Source organism: Diabrotica virgifera, chromosome 1 (genome assembly GCF_917563875.1).
Source record: "Diabrotica virgifera virgifera chromosome 1, PGI_DIABVI_V3a".
NCBI classification, from domain to species: Eukaryota; Metazoa; Arthropoda; class Insecta; order Coleoptera; family Chrysomelidae; genus Diabrotica; species Diabrotica virgifera.
In genome coordinates, this window is record NC_065443.1 from 285,155,815 (window position 1) to 285,174,822 (window position 19,008).

Consider the following 19,008-nt stretch of genomic DNA (forward strand, 5'->3'; position numbering starts at 1 on the left):
GTACCAATATATATAACCAACAATATAATAACGTTGTCTTTGTCCTTTCTCCTATGTACCTTTGTCGTACCCAGGAGCTTTCCCAGTCTCTATTACATCCTCTAGTTCTTCTTCCTGTATAGCTTCTGTTTCCTAATTTCTTTCTTCTGATTCACCAGTGACGTTGTTTTTATTTTCCTATCGTTATTCTTGCTGTTAGTTAACAGTTGTTCGAAATGTTCTCTCCATCTTTTCATTATATAATTGTCACCGTTTAATACCTATTGTTCCGTTTTTGGTTATTATATTTGTTAGCTTTATGTCTTTGTTTATTAAGACTCGAAATATTACAAAGTTGAAGGATGTAAAAGAAAAAGTAGCCAAGTACAAAAGAAGTAGAGGAACACCGCAGAAGAGATGGGTTGATGACTTGCAGAGGCAAGCCGGTCCCAGATGGACGAACTTAGCTCAGGACAGACACAAATGGAGAATGGATAACGTGGGCTACATAGATAGATAGTTTATTTATTTGTTGCATCGTAGGGTTTTCAGTGGTCTAAATAAGTTTACAGAACTAAAAATAACAAACCTTTACTTTATTTGTTTTTTATTAAACATAAATGGCACAAAAATTTTAATCAAAACTTAGTCGATTCACATGTATTTATATATATCGACGTAGGGGGAATACTGCTCGTGGTTGGTTCAAATACCTTGTTTGGAATTTCATCATATATGGGCTCAGGTTGGTATTCAGGAATAGTTTCTTCTACAACTTCGTCTGCTCTAAATACTGAAGTGGTTCTGTAGCTGCTAGAGGGCGGATGGTCGTATTCATATTCCACAATTTCTAAAAAATGGCAATTAATTTATCGAAAAGCAGCCGAAAATTTCTAAGAAATTGTCAGAATGTTTGTCAGTATATTCAAAAAGGTTTGAAATCTTTCAATGGTTTTTAGGAATTAGTTAATTTGGTTAAAAATATTTAATAAGTCGAAAAATTGGTCAGTAAGTACATAAAAAAATATAAAAAAATAATCTGTTGTACAATAGGCAATCAGTTAAGAAAACAGCCAATAATGCCATACAATGAATAAACAAGTTCAGAAAAATATAATATAATATGTGAGATATTATATATTTTTCAACGTTACGTTCGCAGAAAATTCATAACTTTCTTCTTGAGAGTTTGTAAAAAGCAACAAAAACAGGTCGATTTTTATTTTCAAATTGTAATTTTTTTGACGAAGTAGTTTTAAATCCTAATAGTAAATTATTAATATTGAAAATATTAAAAATATTACTAAAAGATTTTTAAATTGAAAACTTATTGGTACACTTTCCCGGTGACACCTCCAACACTTCTACAATTTGCAAGTCAAATGGATGCTGCAGTGAAGACGAGAGTGAAGGAATTCTACACTATGCAATTCACATCCCTCGTCTGCAGCTGGTAAGGCTACGGCTCCACGGGCTGGAAATTGACGCTAGCAGTAGCCGCAAAACGAACTTAAGGTTCCGCAGAACGGAATAGGAATAGCCGAACTGTACCGACTACTACAGGACTTGTGCGTAGTCGGTTCAGTTCGGCTATTCCTATTCCGTTCCATGGAACCTTAAGTTCGTTTTGCGGCTACTGCAAGCGTCAATTTCCAGCCCGTGGAGCCGTAGCCTTAAGTTCCAACGGAAAAATGCACCTAGTTATTCTACGGAGTATAGTTACTCTACGGAGTAATACGATTATAAAATAAAAATGTATACCAAAATTTATTCAGTTGCAATGCGAAGTAGTCCATTCTTTCACGGTTTTTGATCTAAATTTTAAAGAACCGCTTGGATTGACATGAAATCTGGCATACGTATAGCTTACATGTCAAAGAAAAAAAGTGATATTGTGCCGATGTGTGCTTTTGCCCTGGGGGTGACTTTCACCCCCTCTTGGGGGTGAAAAAATATATGTCCAAAATAAGTCCGGAAATGGGTAAACTGACTAATTTTAAGTAACTTTTGTTCTATAGAGCTTTTTCGCCAAGTTAACACTTTTCGAGTTATTTGCGAGTGAATATGTTCATTTTTCAACAAAATAACCACATTTTTAGACGTTTTTTCGCAAATAACTCAAAAAGTAAATTTTGTCGAAAAAAACGTTCTTAGCAAAAATATAGCTTATAAAAAAGTAAAAAAAAAATGGTGTACGCGTTAGGTCTCTGGATCTCGTAGAACCGGAGTTATAGCCAATGAAAAATAGATTCACATTCACCAAATTTCATATAGAATATTTCGACGTGAAATATCCAAAAAATTAAGCACGTTTTGGGGAAAACCCATTATAACTTTTTTATATTGTTTAAAAATAGCTTTATTTTTGTTTTTACAAAAAGTTTCTAGCATTAAAGTTAAGCAAGTTACGCTTAAAATAAAGTTGGTCCCTTTTGTTTTTTCAAAAAAAAATCGGGAAGACCACCCTCTAATTAGCAACTTAAATGAAATTAATCGTTACCGCTCCACAAATTATTTTACTTATGTTGTGTTTATATTAGGTCTGGATCCCGCGTATGAAAAAAAAGTTGATTAATAGCAAGCTGAAAATTTGTTAATAGCTTAAGGGTGTCTAGTCGGATAAACTTTGATATATGGGAACACTGTAACAGGGGCAGTTTTAATTGTGGAACCGGTTAAAAATTTGGAACGGTCAGACCACGAAAACGGCACATTTATTTTGTCCGACAGAACAAACTTAAACTCTCCGAACAGAGATTAAACTCTCATGCAAAAATCAGACTGCTATTTATCACCTGTCATAATTCCTGTCATTTGACATATTCTACATGTTCCACTCATTAAAACGCCCATTTGGTGATAAATAGCAGTCTGATTTTTGCATGAGAGTTTAATCTCTTTTCGGAGAGTTTAAGTCTGTTCTGTCGGACAAAATACATGTGCCGTTTTCGTGGTCTGACCGTTCCAAATTTTTAACCTGTTCCACAATTAAAACTTCCCCTGTTCCAGTGTTCCCATATATCAAAGTTTATCTGACTAGACACCCTTAAGCTATTAACAAATTTTCAGCTTGCTATTAATCAACTTTTTTTTCATACGCGGGATCCAGACCTATATGATCTGTAAGTTTCATCGATTCAAAGTGCTTATTTTTGAAAAAATTTGGTTTCAAAATAAAATTTTTAAAAATTTAAATTTTGAAAAATATGCTTTTTTTCAAAATAACTTAAAAATTGTTAGAGATACCAAAAATCTCGAAAAACAAAAAAAAGTCAGATTTGCTTTTCTGAATATCATGTATTTTTTGTTTTTCTGTTAGACAAAAATTGATTAAGATTTGGTGTTTCTAAATTTGCATACATTCGTGATCAGTGACTCGTTCAACCCCTTTTAACTACAGCCCTTTCAATAATAAGGACTTTGAACCGATAAAACTTACAGATCATATAAACAATATATACACGAGTCAAGAAACTTGTGAAGTCGTAACGATTAAGTTCATTTAAGTCGTAACGATTAAGGGGGACATGAAAGGAGCCTCCACGTAGATTGTGATCACTTGTGAATACAATCGGGCGTCCCCTGGAAACGAGTAATGTCGGCTAATCCTTTCAACACCGGTGCACCAACAACACAGATGCAATCAAAATCAAAACGGTCTTTATCAAGGCCATTTTTGATGACGACCTCAATTAATATTGAAGGACTATCAGCAGATAAAGAAGACCTATTGTCTAATATGTGCAGAGAACATGGTGTCGATGTTCTACTGGTTCAAGAAACCCATAGAGGTACTGCAAGCCGCAGACCAAGGATTCGGGGTATGAAGCTCATACTGGAGAGACCACACGACCAATATGGTAGCGCAGTCTTCGTCAGACCAGATATCGACGTAGCATCCACATCTCTAACAGATCAAAATGACATCGAGATCCTCACAGTGGAGATAAACTCCTGTACAGTAACGTCAATCTACAAACCACCAAACGCTGACTTTGCTTTTGAGGAACCGAATAACTTTCAATCACAGCAAATCAAATTCGTACTGGGTGACTTCAACTGTCACAGTGTCGCGTGGGGTTACAACGAAACAGATTCCAATGGCGAAGAACTAGAAAAATGGGCTGAAAGCATGAACCTAAAACTTATTCACGATCCAAAGCAGCCTGCGTCGTTCAACAGCGGAAGATGGCGCAGAGGTTACAACCCAGACAATATATTTGTCAGCGACAGAATTGGAGACCAGGTGACAAAAATCGTTGGAAGCGCCCTCCCAAAGACACAGCACAGACCGATAATTTGTCTTTCCATCGCGGCAATCAGATACGAAATTGTTCCTTTCAAGAGAAGGTTCAACTTTACTAAAGCAAAATGGGAAAAATTCTCTGAAACATTGGATCAAGAAGTTTCCCAGCTAGAACCTTGCCCTGATTCATACGATAAATTTGTAGAAATCGTAAAGCAAGTATCACGGAAATTTATCCCTAGAGGTTGTCGAACTGAGTACATAGCGGGGCTCAATGAGGAATCTAAACCCCTACTTAAAAGATACGAACAGCTATATGAAGAAGACCCTTTCTCGGAAGCGACAATACAGGCTGGGGAGGAAATGTTACATGCGATATCCGCCAACAGAACGGAAAGGTGGTGCAAGCTGGTCACGAGTCTGGACATGAAACAAAACAGCAGACGTGCCTGGAAGCTGATTCGGAATCTTGGCAACGATCCCGCTGCTCCGGCAGTCAACATGACAGAAGTCACACCCGATCAGATAGCCCATCATCTTCTAATGAACGGTAAGACGACATCAAGAAAGAACAAGGTGAGAGCTCAACGGAATATCGACGAAGAAAGAGATGTTCTAGGTACCTCTTTTTGTCTAGAGGAGATGAGAGGCGCGATCCATCAAATGAAAGATAATAAAGCGGCTGGCCTGGACGACATACGAACAGAGCAAATAAAGAACTTTGGACTAAAAACCGTAGAGTGGCTCGTAAAAATGATGAATTGCTGCATCCGTACATTACAAATCCCCAAAATCTGGAGAAAAGCTAGAGTGGTAGCCCTCTTAAAACCAGGGAAGGATCCGGCGGATACAAAGAGTTTTAGACCTGTATCTCTCTTGTGCCACCTTTTCAAGGCCTTTGAAAGAATGATACTGAACCGGATCGCAGAATATGTGGAGACTAAAATTATTCCAGAACAAGCAGGATTCAGGCCCGGAAAGTGCTGCTGCAGTCAAATTCTTAATCTCACCCAACATATTGAAGATGGTTTTGAACGGAAGGAAATAACAGGAGTAGCGTTCATAGACCTAACTGCCGCCTATGATACAGTTAACCATCAACGGCTACTCGCAAAACTCTACGAAACTACAAAGGATTTCCGACTAACAAGGTTAGTGAAATGTCTCCTCCAGAATAGACGCTTCTACGTAACGCTCCAGTCCAAGAACAGTCGGTGGAGGGACCAAAAAAATGGGCTACCACAGGGAAGTGTCCTCGCGCCGATTCTATACAACATATACACCAACGACCAACCCATACACCAACAAACAAGGCAATTTATTTACGCTGATGATACAGCGGTGGCAGCTCAGGGAAGAACCTTCAATGAAGTCGAAGTGAAACTGACAGATGCCCTGGGAGACTTAGCTCTATACTATGATAAAAACCATCTGAAACCCAATCCCACAAAAACCCAGGTATGTGCTTTCCACCTGAGAAACAAGCATGCCCGAAGGTCGCTGGAGGTGGAATGGCGTGGTCAGATGCTGGAACACAACAAGACGCCAAAATACCTTGGCGTCCGTCTGGATAGAACTCTGTCTTACCGATACCACTGTCAAGATGTCAAGAAGAAAGTAAGTGCCAGAAATAATATCATCCGCAAGCTAACTAATACAAAATGGGGAGCACAACCACACACTCTCCGCATTTCTGCCTTGGCATTATGTTTTTCGGCCGCGGAGTTTGGAGCACCAGTATGGGCAAACTCCGCTCACGCAAAGAACGTCGACGTGGCTCTAAATGAAACGGTCCGTATAATATCGGGTTGCCTGAAACCGACACCTATCGAAGAGGTATACCCCATTGCTGGAATTGCTCCACCACCTATCAGGAGGAAGGTCACGTCAGAGGTAGAACGGAAAAAGCAGGAGACGGACCGAAGACACCCCTTATATGACCACCAAACTCAGCCAAGCAGACTAAGATCTCGGAAAAGCTTCCTGAAAACATCAAGATCCATCCCCGAAGCGCCAGAGACGCGCCGAATACACCTATGGCAAGCGTCAGCTACCGCGACACATTTTCCTCCCTCGGAGGAAATGGCTGCTGGACACAATTTACCGTATCCGACTTGGAAAGCGCTAAACAGACTAAGAACCGGCGTTTCACGTTGTGCTAGTAACCTGAAAAAATGGGGATACCAGGAGGACGATACCTGCGACTGTGGCGCGGTTCAGACCAGCCGGCATCTACTATCATGCACAGAGATGAGAGAGACCTGCACAGAACAAGACTTAATTATAGCAAATGACAGGGCCATCTATGTGGCCAACCATTGGAAATACAGAATTTAAAGTTGTTGGTGTTCCGGACACGGAAAGTAAGTAAGTAAGTTCATTTAAGATACTAATTAGGGGGTGATTTTCTCGATTTTTTTACCAAAACCAAAAGGGACTAACTTTATTTTGAGCGTAACTTGTTTAATTTTGATGCTAGAAATTTTTTTTTATAAAACAAAAATAAAGCTTTTTTTAAACACTTTAAATACGTTGTAATGAGTTTTCCCCGAAATGTGCTTCATTTTTGGTTATTTCACGTTAAAGTATTCCATTTGGAATTTGACGAATATGAACCTATTTTTATTAGCTATAACTCTGCTTCTACTAGGTGTAGAGACGTGATATATACACCATTTTTAAACAATTTTACAGACTATATTTTTGCTACGAATGTCTTTTCGACACAATACTTACTATTTGAGTTATTTGCGAAAAACCGTCTAAAAGCGTGGTTATTTTGTTGAAAAAATGAACATATTCACTGCCAAATAACTCGAAAAGTATTGACTTAGTGAAAAAACTGTATAGAACAAAAGTTACTTAAAATTAGCCAGTTTATCCATTTCCTGACTTTCTTTGGGCGAATATTTTTTCACCCGCAAGAGGGGGTGAAAACCACCCCCAGGGCAAAAGCACATATCGGCACAATATCACTTTTTTTCTTTGACTTGTTAGCTATGTGTAAGCCAAATTTCATGTCAATCCAAGCGGTTCTTTAAAATTTAGAGATTTTGCAATATTTTACCGTTAAAGAACGGACTAAAGGCAAAACAATCTTACTTTTCAATTAGAGTACGGAGTGCAGTCCAGTCCTTTGAATCGCGATTTTCGGCTCTTATTGGAGCCTTCATCGGAAGGAACGTAGGCACTGTTCTCCATATTTTAACTGATTCGTATCGAGAGGTTTTCCCACCCATTGCAACTGAAGTGATGATAGTAGGTGGCTAGCGCCATCTGGCATTGAAAGACGAAGTAGTTTTCAATCGTAATAGTAAAATATTAATATTGAAAATATTAAAAATATTACTAAAAGATTTTTAAATTGAAAACTTATTGGTACACTTTCCTGGTGACATTGGTACACATTAAGGACACTTTATTAGATTACTTGTACCAGGTTGTTGAGGAGATCTTTGCAGTTTCTTACCAGTTTGTATTTGGTGTGTGGGTTCTTTACTGCCAGAATAACCGCTTGGATATCAGTATAAATGTTGATTATCTTTGCATTGGGGTCTCCATCCATGATTTCATCAATGCAGGTTACTTACTTACTTACATATCCTCTTCGTTCCCACTGGAACATAGGGCATCTACTGTCACTCTCCATTTCTGCCGATCTTTTGCTTCTTATCTGACTTCTTTCCAGGTTAGACCGACGTTTTCTGCTTCTTTAATTATTGTTTTCTTCCATATATTTATCGGCCTCCCCTGTTTCGGTTTTTCGGAGGTTGGAATTCCAATGCTTGTTTTGTTATGTCTGTGTCTGGTTTCCACAGAGTTTGGCCCACCCATTTCCATCTTCTCTTTCTTATTTCTTTATGTATTGGTTCTTGCTTCCTTCTTTTCCATAAGTCTGAGTTTGTGATTCGGTTGGACCAAAATATTCTTAGAATTTTTCGTAAGCATTTATTGATGAAGGATTGAATCTTTCCATTAATCCAATGCAGGTTACCAATATATAAAATTTAACCTGGAACACTTGTATTTTGACGGCTGTATGATTTATTATAATTACATATCTGCCCAAAGACTCCTTTTCCAGGATAATGGTCAGTTTTAGACCCATAAGTGAACCATATCAAGTCCTCATTAATCCGCAAGTAGTCGCGCGGTGAGATAGAATCTCAATTTTTATCCTTTTTCGCGATAACTTGATGAAAAATTTTGAAATTTTGAAATAATTTCGTACGTGCCTCGAGGAAGGGTGTAGTAATGCGTAGGAATTTTTTTTTCGTCTTCTTCTTTTTGTGAAATTTATGGCATTGGGGAGAACCAATTAGCTTAAACCCGCGAGTAGTCGCGCCGTTAGATAGAATCTCACATTTCATCCTTTTTCGTAATATGTACAGTAAAATTTTTCAGTAACGGCCACTAAAAATGAAAGAACTATTGGCCGATATAGAAAGGTGGACGGTATTGCCAGTTTTTGTAGTCTACATATAATTGGTTTGGGAAATTTTTAAACTGGCCGTTAGGACAGGTCGGACAGGTTAGGACAGGCCGATGTTGGCAGGTGGCCGTTAACACAGATTTTTTTAATAAAATTGTTAGAAATATATATTTTCAATATAAAAAGTAGATAAAAATAGTAAAAAATAAAAATTTGTTTTAAATTCGTATTTTGAGAGAATCTCACACGCGACTATCGACGTTACAGAAGTGAGCGCGACTACTCCCGGGTTATTATTTCGGACGTTTTGTTTTTTAGATGATAATATAATTGTCTTAATGTTCTTAATGAAGATTAGTTGTGATTTCTTGAAATCTGAGATCAGCATAAATATTGATTCATTACGTATAGCCCTAGTAGTATTTGTTTTGCTATTCATTACATGATTCGGTCTCCATGTATGGTTTTCTTTAAATCTCAGAATAGTTGTAGACTGTGATAGCCTCTAAAGATGCCGTTACTATACTATTTAAGGTTCTTCTTATATTTAGAAGAGTGGCGAGAGAGATCGCACAAGAGAGCAAAGTTGTCTTTTTCCACCAAAGTCCTGAACCATAGGGAACTATCCGTCGTATCACTGATGTGGATGACCAACAGGTTACCTTTGGTTTAAACCCCCAGGTTATACCTACAACTCGTCTGCAGTTTCAGAATAGTCGCGTAGCCCTCTTGGTTATTTGTTAATACGAATGCCCCCATTGAATTTGAAGTCCAGGGTTACCCCTAGAAGTACCCTATTGGTTCTTACTAGCTCCTCTCCAAATAATTTCAGTTCACTGAGTACTGAGTCCAGTAAGCTTTCTCTTATTAGTAAAGGCTACTAATTTAATTTTGTAAAGGTTCACAAGAAGATTCGCTTTCAGACATGAATTCTATGTGTATTTCATTACATAATTTATTTTATGTAATGAAGGGCATATCCCATCTGATCCGCAACAGTACTGAGAAATTATCCCCTAGTCTCTAATACAATGTTGTCTGTGAAACCCTGAACTCAGATTACTTGACTGCTAAGCCCATGAATCAGGTCATCAATGACTATATTACACAATTTTGGTAACAATACACCCCCTAGGGTACTTAGTTGTCTTCAGGTTTATTTATGGATATTATTCTGCTCTGAAGCATCTAAAACTCTAAATAATCCGCTTTCATGTTGGGTTGTTGATTTTCTTCCTCACCAGTGCACTATATATCGTCGCCTCAAAGCAACAGTAGGATATATAAAAAAATGACTTTTGTGATATCCATGTCAAATGATTCGAAATAAACCCTTCTGTTGAGTGTAACACTAAGATAAATAAAAAGTGAATTACTTTTTTCATAATATTACATATCCTTGTGTAGCTTAATTCCTTTTAGCATAAATTCTGTAATGCAACACTAAGACAACATACATATCATACCATTATATTTTGTCGTTTACCCATTTTGGTCATCAATATTAATGCAACACTAAGTTATCTTACTCACATATCCTACTGTTGCCATGTAGTTATTGCTGAGTTGCGATTATGTCTTTGTTTATATTACCCAGCTAGCGGTCACAATTTAGCGGTCACAACAAGATGAAAATAATTTGGAATATATGACTGCCTTTATGTCAATGGTCCCAGCAAAAAATATAAATAAGGAATCTTTAGAAACAATTTTAAATTGAAACTAAAAAGTACTAGCTATTAAAAAAGCCCAAAAAACCTAAAGAATAAAATGCTATACATTTGATTACCTGGTACAGCTGAATGATATATAGTGGCCGAAAAAACAGCAACCTGATGATTACTCTCAGTCTTTAAACCCTGCTCAACTTTCCGCTTTCTCAAAATGTTCACAACCAAAATAACAACCACTATCATCAGCGCTAGCAATACAGTAATACCAAATAGAGCAAAATCGTTGAAAGACACTCGATTCTCAGACTTATCTCGATTGAGATAATCTTCTTTACCAACAGATTTGATGCTGTTGTTTTCATGTACATCACTTTTCAGTCTTCCGTATTCCACTTCCACTGGGATCAGCAGACCGTCGTTGGTTGCTATAGAGCCATTGGAGAAGATTCTGGTTGTATACTTGCTTTTCTCTGAGCCAACAGGTGTTGAAGACAAATCAGAAATCGTTGGGTGCTGTTTCTCAGTAGTTGTTGAGGTTTTTGCTACTGCGTGCTCCGTGGTTAATGATATAGAATCAGCGATAGTTGAAGCTTGCTCTGTTAAATGTGTTGTACTTGAGGTTCTGTTTCTTGAAGAAGTTGTGTCAGAAATGTCTGCAGAATTTGTTGTTGTGTCTTTTGCACCTGTGTCACTTGGGTATATTGTTTTATTGAGATTTTGTTCAACATTATTAATTTCAGTTGTACCTTGCGTTTTGTTAGTGGTCGTTGCTGTGGTACTAGATTCTTTAACGTTTACCTCTGTTGTTACTATAAGTTTTGTTGACAATTTTGCCACTGTTGGTATTATCGTTGGTATCGTTGGTACCGTTGGTATTGTCGGTACCGTTGGTATTATCGAAACTGTTGGCACTGTAGGTACTGTTGGGACTGTTGGTTTTGTTGTTACTGTCTGCGATGTTGGTAATATTGGCACTGTTGATGGTGTTGGCACTGTAGTTATTTTAGTTACAGTTGTTGATACTGTAGATGATGTCTTGGGAGTTTCGGTTGATGTACTAGAACTTTGCTCCATACAAACTCCACTAATAGAGTCACAAGAACGGCTGTCACATTCACAGGTTCTTGCACAATTTGGACCCCATTCGCCATTACTGCACACTGAAAATAAATAATTTGTTTATTTATATGTCATGATGTGATAAAAAAGAGAGAAATTTAAAACAAAACAAAATAATGTCTTTCCACATATACAATAGTTACCTAGCTCACAGCTGTTTCCTTTGAAGCCAGCTACACAATTGCAATGTCCATTTTCACATATTCCATTGATACAGCTAGGACATGAAGATATACACTGTTCATCTTTTTCTACAAAATTGGCACAGCATTCTTCAACTACTTTGGTTTGATTCTTTTCCTAAAATACCAAAGCGAATTATGTACACATCGTCTATATTAGTGTCCAAGCAAATCATGAAGTCATAAAAAAATGATCAAACCGAATTTTTGAAAGAAGTTCCTAAAAACAAGTAACTGGACCTCGTAAATCCTAGGTTTTACCCAACGTGACGGGAAGTAGAACCCGAAGTCGATATTTGAACTTCTCGTGTAAATTTGCTTCGATTGATATATAGACCAGTAAGGATCTGCGAAAAAACCTCTATTTTTGGATGTGAGATCTTCAGTAATAATAATTGACTTATGCTCCTTCTCAAATATGCCCGGAACATTAATAAAAAAATTAAAATATTTAAAAATTTCGAAAAACATCGATTTTTTTCTGTTTCTTTGCTTATAACTATAACACGATTCGTTTTGGAACAAATTCGTAGAGAAATAAAATAAAGATAATTGAATTTTGTATGATATACGACTGGTAAGAAATGTCTTAAGGTATTACCTTTTCTGCAATATAGCAATAAATACAACATAAGGGGGCAAAATAAGTCTGTTGTTATTCAATATTTTTTAACCACTTTGGTGGCACTTAGAGCCTTAGTAAATCGCTTAGGAAATTCTTTGTAACATACTTAAATCGTGTACCAAATTTCATTAAAATCGACCTAATAAATTTTGCATAATAAATTTGCAATCTAAATGTTTTTAAAAAAGTTCAAATTTTTTAAAATCTTTCTGACAATAAGTAGACCATTTAGAAGTTGGCTAATTTTTTTCATTATAAAGAGGTGCTCTACCTGTCTAATACACTTTACAGAATTAAAATCGGATTATTTAAGGGGCCCCAGCAATGTTTTAAATTTATAAACAATTTTTTGGCTTATAAAAAGTAGCTTTGTTTAATAATAAAAAAATTAATTTTTAGCAATGCAAATAATTAAAACCGGTATAATTTGATTTATGCTTTCAAATGCTGTCAGCAGAATTGTTATTTTATTTTTTAATCAAACGTTATTCGCGTTCAAAAATTGTAATTTCTCGATTTTTTGAAAGTTCCACCGCGTTTATCTCGAAAACTATGCATCCTACGAAAAACTTGTAAGAACATTTTTTGCTTAGATTTACCCAAGAAATACAAAAAAACTGTTTTGTTCTGCGAAAAATCGATTTTATGTAATTCCTTAAGTTCTTTGTTTATAACAATCTTATCGACATCCGGATCAACTGTTACCCAAAAAATTCGTGTTCTACGGGTCAAAATACTTAAAAAAACTTGGGTAAGTCCATCTAAATAAAGGAGCCCGTAGCACCCCCTCCTGGCCACAGCACTAATTTGTTTATAAGCCAAAAAATTGTTTATAACTTTAAAACATTGCTTAGGCTGCTTAAATAATCTCATTTCAATTCTGTGAAGTGCATTAGATAGGTGGAGTACTTCTTTAGATGTAAAAAAATTGACAAATCTTTGAATGATCTAGTTTTTGTTGTGCAAGATTTTAAAAAATTTTAATTTAAAAAAAAAGTTTAGATTGCAAAACTATTATGCAAAATCTAGTAAGTCAATTTTAATTAAATTTGGTGTACTGTTTTAGCACATTACAAAAATTTTCTTAGCAAATTAGGAAGGTTCCAAGTGTAACCTAAGTGATGGAAAATCATTGAATAAGGACAGTCTTGTGTCGCCCCTTTATTTTATATTTATTGCTATTTTGAAGCAAGGTTGATAAATTAAGACATTTTTAACCAATCGAATCTGATAGAAAATTTAATTATCTTTGTTTTATTTCTATAGGACTTTGTTCTAAAATGAATAGTTTATAAGTTATAAGCAAAAAAATTAGAAAAAAGAACGAAATTTTTTGAAATTTTTAAATATTTTATTTTTTTTTATTAATGTTCCGGGCATATTTGAGAAGGAGCATAAATCAGTTATCATTAACGAAGTTATCACCTTACTTTATCCGCAAAAATATGAATGCCACCTCCCACATCCATCTAAAAACAAATCCTTATTTGTCTAATACGATTTCATTAATTTTGGGTCATTTTTGCCAAACTTTTAGTCATAACTGTTTAGCCGGAAATTATACCAAAACCGGAGACTAATATTAGAGCTTCACTTTTCAATACGCGATGATTGATATATCACATGTACAGTTACGGTCACTGAATAGTTTACACTTTAATTTTTACATTGTAATACTGCAAAGATAGCAGTGTCGTACGGATTTGACAAATGTCAAAGTCAAAAAATTTGAAAAAGTCAATGCTTGTCAAAAATTTCAGAAATGTTGAAAAATAAAATAAAACGATATCAAACTCCTCCAAAATGATTCGAATGTATTTGAGTGATGCGCAAAAAGCAAGAGCAGTTGCCAAACTCGAAGAAGGTTGGTCACTAAGGCAAGTTGCTGCAGATTTAAACGTGAGCCATATGTGCATATGGAAAATCAAACAAAGATGTGTTTATCAATATTTAATATAAAATAGATTTAAAATAAAAGGGTATTTTAAAACCAGACTTCTTTATTTTCGATATTAATATCATAATCAAATTTATTCGAAAATACTTCTTTCTATACTTTTCATTTTGTTAAATTTTGTAAAATATATTATTTATATTATTTTGATTTTCTAATTTTAATCAATCTATTCTAGGTACACCACTGGTAACGTCACTTTGACGTAAAAGGTGCGTTTACACGGGGTAGAAATTTAAAAAATCGGCTCCTAGATACGTAATCCTGTAAACTATTTAATGACCGCAACTGTACCTACTATTTCTGTGACTATAATGTAGTATTTCTGAAATTCAGAAATATTTTCAATTTTTAACTCAACTATTTTATTTAACTTTAACATCATTCTCATATATTACCCTCATATTTTGTAATAAAAAAATTCTCTATATTTAACGAAAACATTTTTTTTCCTGAATTTGGAGTCAAAGACGAAGTCCTTTGGCCTTCCATGTTCCAATTTTATATTAAGTAAATACCGTTACGTGGGAACAATATGGAATCATTATTAACGGCCAAGACTTAAATCACCTAAGATACGCTGACGATATCGTCCTTATCGCTACAGACAAGGAACAATTACAAATAATGATACAACAACTAGACCAAGAAGTAGTGCGGCCGATATGTGAAACAATTGCACATTTAATGATACAAGCATATAATTTAGACCACATAGACTACACATATAAAGGTTTAAATTTAGATATGAGGCCATCTCAGATTTTGCCTTTTACAAAAATGGCGCGCATTCAAAATGGCGACTATACATATGTGACTAATAGCACGATAACTTTTGAACGAAAAGTCCGATTTCAACCAAATTTGGTATTTAGGTTCTTTTTTGGATGTATAAGACCAAGGTCTTAAACCGGAAGAATCGATTTACCACAAGTTGTGTTTTTGCTGATTTTTATGTAAAAACATGTTTTTTTACCAATTCTTTCACCCTGTATATATTAATTTTTCAAAAAGTTAATACCGGCGTTGAAAAGATCGTAAAAATATTTTTTAGGAAATTTTGAACTCTTTAGTTGTGTTAATTACCAATTAAGAAATGCATAACGTATCTTGACATGTACCTATGAACTTATGTGCGGCAGATTCGTGCAAATAATATAAGAATTATTGTGCATTTAATGGTAAAAGCATATACATAGTTTGGACCACACACACTACACATACAAAGATTCAAATTTAGATATGAGGCCGTCTCAGATTTTGTCATTTGGCGATCATTCAAAATGAATCTGCCGCACATAGGTACATGTGAAGACACGTTATGCATTCATTAAATGGTAATTAACATAACTAAAAAGTTCAAAATCCTCCCTAAAAAATATTTTTACACTCTTTACAATGGCGGTATTCCTTTTTGAAAATTAAAAAGCAACATATTTTTACATAAAAAACAGTAAAACCACAACTTCTGGTAAACCGATTCTTCCGGTTCAAGACCTCCATCTTATTCATCAAAATAAGAACTTTGATGCCAAATTTGGCTGAAATCGGACTTTTCGTGCAAAAGTTATCGTGCTATCAGTCACATATGTATAGCCGCCATTTTGAATGCTCGCCATTTTTGTAAAAGGCAAAATCTGAGATGGCCCCATATCTAAGTTTGAACTTTTGTATGTGTAGTATATGTGGTGCAAATTATATTCTTCTACCATTAAATGCACAATAATTCTTATAATATTTGCACGAATCTGACACACATAGGTACATGTGAAAATACGTTATTCATTTATTAAATGGCAATTAACATAACTAAAATATTCAAAATATTTCCTAAAACATATTCTTACGCTCTTTTCAATGGTGGTATTACCATTTTGAAAAATTAATACATACAGGGTGAAAAAATTGAAAATAAATTATTTACATAATATAAAATAGTTTTACATAAAAAAACAGGAAAAACACAACTTCTGGTAAACCGATTCTTCCAGTTCACGACATCGATCTTGTAAATCACAAAAAGAACCTATGTACCAAATTTGGTTGAAATCCGACTTTTCATTCAAAAGATATCGTGCTATTAGTAACATATGTATAGTCGCCCATTTTGAATGACCGCCATTTTTCTAAAAGGCAAAATCTGAGATGGCCTCATATCTAAATTTGAACCTTTATATGTGCAGTATATGTGGACCAAATTATATGCTTGTATCATTAAATGTGCAATTCTTATAATATTTGCACGAATCTGCCGCACTAAAGCAAGTAAAGTTGGATTAAATATAAATTACAGCAAAACAAAAGTGTTATCAAATCAAGAAGATGAGTTAAGAATCGTAGTTAAAGAAAACCAAATAGAGGAAGTGAATGAATACATATACTTGGTACAAATAATAAAATTGAATAGAGACAACCAAACAGCAGAAATAAAGAGACGAACAAAGTTAGCGTGGGCCTAGTTTGGTAAGCTCAGCTTCATATTGAAGAATAAAAAATACCCTCAATATCTAAAAACGAAAATCTACGAGCAATGTATTCTTCCGGTCCTTACATATATGGATGTCAAACATGGACGTTTACAAAAGCGAATATGGACAGAATTGCGAAAACACAAAGAGCAATGGACAGACAAATGATCAACATAAGACTGTCAGATAGAAAAAGGAATTCCTGGGTAAGAAATATCACAAAAGTTAAAGATGCTACTCCTCAAACAGTTAACTAAAATGGAAATTCACCGGTCATACGATTAGACAAAAAGACGAAAGATGGAATAAAATTATTACAGAGTGGGGACCCTGGACACATAAACGACCAAGAGGAAGACCACAGATGAGATGGGTTGATAATATTAAGAGAATAGCCGAAATAAATTGGAAATACGTTGCTCAGGATAGAGACCGGCGGAAGGAGTTGGGAGAGGCCTATGTCCAAACGTGGACGATACAAGGCTAAGAAGAAGAAGAAGATATTCTGTAGCAGCCTTTATTTGGGACTTCTCATGACATGTTCGAAATTTTCTAGCTTTCTCTTCTTGTTCTATGGTAGGGAAGCCTAAGCGGGGATTTTTGCAGTTACTCGAGCGCGTCAGATTATCATATGGGGAGAAACCTTGTGCCCTGCAGGTGTACCTGTACCATATATTAGCTCTTAACACAGGGCGTTAAGGGAGGCCCGAAAAAAAATATGTCCTTAAAAATACTCCAAATTGTCAGATTAAGATAAGGTTAGTTGAGGAAATGCAAAACAGTGTACATATTTCAAAAATCTGACGATTTGAGCGGGGCGTAAGGAAATCGGCGAGTTAAAAAGTTTCACAAAAAAAAGCGAATAATTCGCGAAATGAACATTAGATCGAAAAACTAAAAAATACGTGTTTAATATTTTTCAAAAATCTATCTAGTGATACCAAACATGACCCCCACGGAGAGGGGTGGGAGTAAATTTAAAATTTTAAATACAAATCTCGCGATATTTCGCAAAATAAACATTAGATCGAAAAACTGCAAAATACATTTAATTAATATTATTGAAAAATCTATCGAATGATACCAAACACGACCCCCCACGGAGGTGGGGTGGGGGTTACTTTAAAATCTTAAATAGGAGCCCCAAATTTTTAATCCAGATTTGGATTCTTTACGTAAAAATAAGCAACTTTTATTCGAAACATTTTTTTAAATTATGGATAGATGCCGCTATAATTGGAAAAAACGATTGTTGGAAATCGAAAATTAAATTAAAAATGGGAAGTCCCCACTAAAATGGAAACCTTTACTTAACTCTTATTAGTTTTAGGACCTACTCTTCACAACCCAATAGGTTCCCAAAGCGCTCGAGTGACTACACATTTAGCATACTTCACTTCCCTACTATAGGTTTTTATAATGTTAGTAGGCTTGCAGAGACATTCTAGTATTGTGGAGGTGTTGCGAATCTTCTCCACCCAAGAGAATTTGAAAATTCTTCTATAGCACCACATTTCGAAAGCCTAGGCGATTTAGATCGATTTTATTTATAGTCGAAGACTGGACATCATAAAGTAAGACCGAGAACACGCATAGCAGCGAAGTAGGTGGATCATCAATGCCAATTTTAGGTCTCTGTTACATAATACCTTGGACATCCTTCTAAAAGCGCCTTTAACCTCCTCTATCCTGGATCTACTTTCACGGACAGACAGACTTGGATAATTCAACGTTTTCACATTTTTTCACGGTGGGTGACAATAAAATTCTAAATACATATTAACGAGATTCAAAATTCAAAGTTGATCATAATGCATTCATACAGTGATAAGGATTTAAAACAAACTCTACAAACCGTCGGTAATCTTGGCTAGATTTTGTTATGTAACCGATACTAATGCAAGCTCATACTTAGGCCGATAATTTTTGACCACGTCCACGCCCCATCTATTCAAATATAGTAATTCTCAAGAAGTAGCTGAATAAATCACAGTTTCTTCACCGTCAATGGTACCTAGTCATTATGCATTCAAATCATTTCCTTAATACAAACATTAAGTAATTATTGGATGGATGATGGATGTTAGGCCAGTCTTCATAAACAGGTTTTATTTTTTACGCTTACATAAAACGAAAACTGTTACTTATGGAGGCAACCAACATCTAATTTTTACGGAGTTACAAACATTGTATGGCGTTGTTTTAATAGAGAAACTTCATAGTACGGGATCCGAATATAGGTAAATCTGTACCCATCTGCTTGACGCATGAATAGTGTGACCAACTAGCCCGAAAAATCCGGGACGTGGTCCGAATTACGAAGTCGTGTC

General features: G+C 35.5%; 1 protein-coding gene across 2 annotated transcripts in view; it reads right to left on the bottom strand.

The window, feature by feature from the left end:
• Positions 1 to 554: 554 nt before the first annotated feature.
• Positions 555 to 19,008, bottom strand: part of LOC114330465 (hepatitis A virus cellular receptor 1) — a 77,252-nt gene continuing 58,798 nt past the window's right edge. For both annotated transcript variants that reach the window (XM_050651265.1, XM_050651266.1), the window contains exons 4-6: positions 11,593 to 11,749; positions 10,447 to 11,490; positions 555 to 829 (exon numbers count right to left, since the gene is read on the bottom strand). In XM_050651265.1, coding sequence (XP_050507222.1) covers positions 618 to 829; positions 10,447 to 11,490; positions 11,593 to 11,749 — 1,413 coding nt within the window. In that variant the 3' untranslated portion in view covers positions 555 to 617. The remainder of the gene's footprint in view (positions 830 to 10,446; positions 11,491 to 11,592; positions 11,750 to 19,008) is intronic.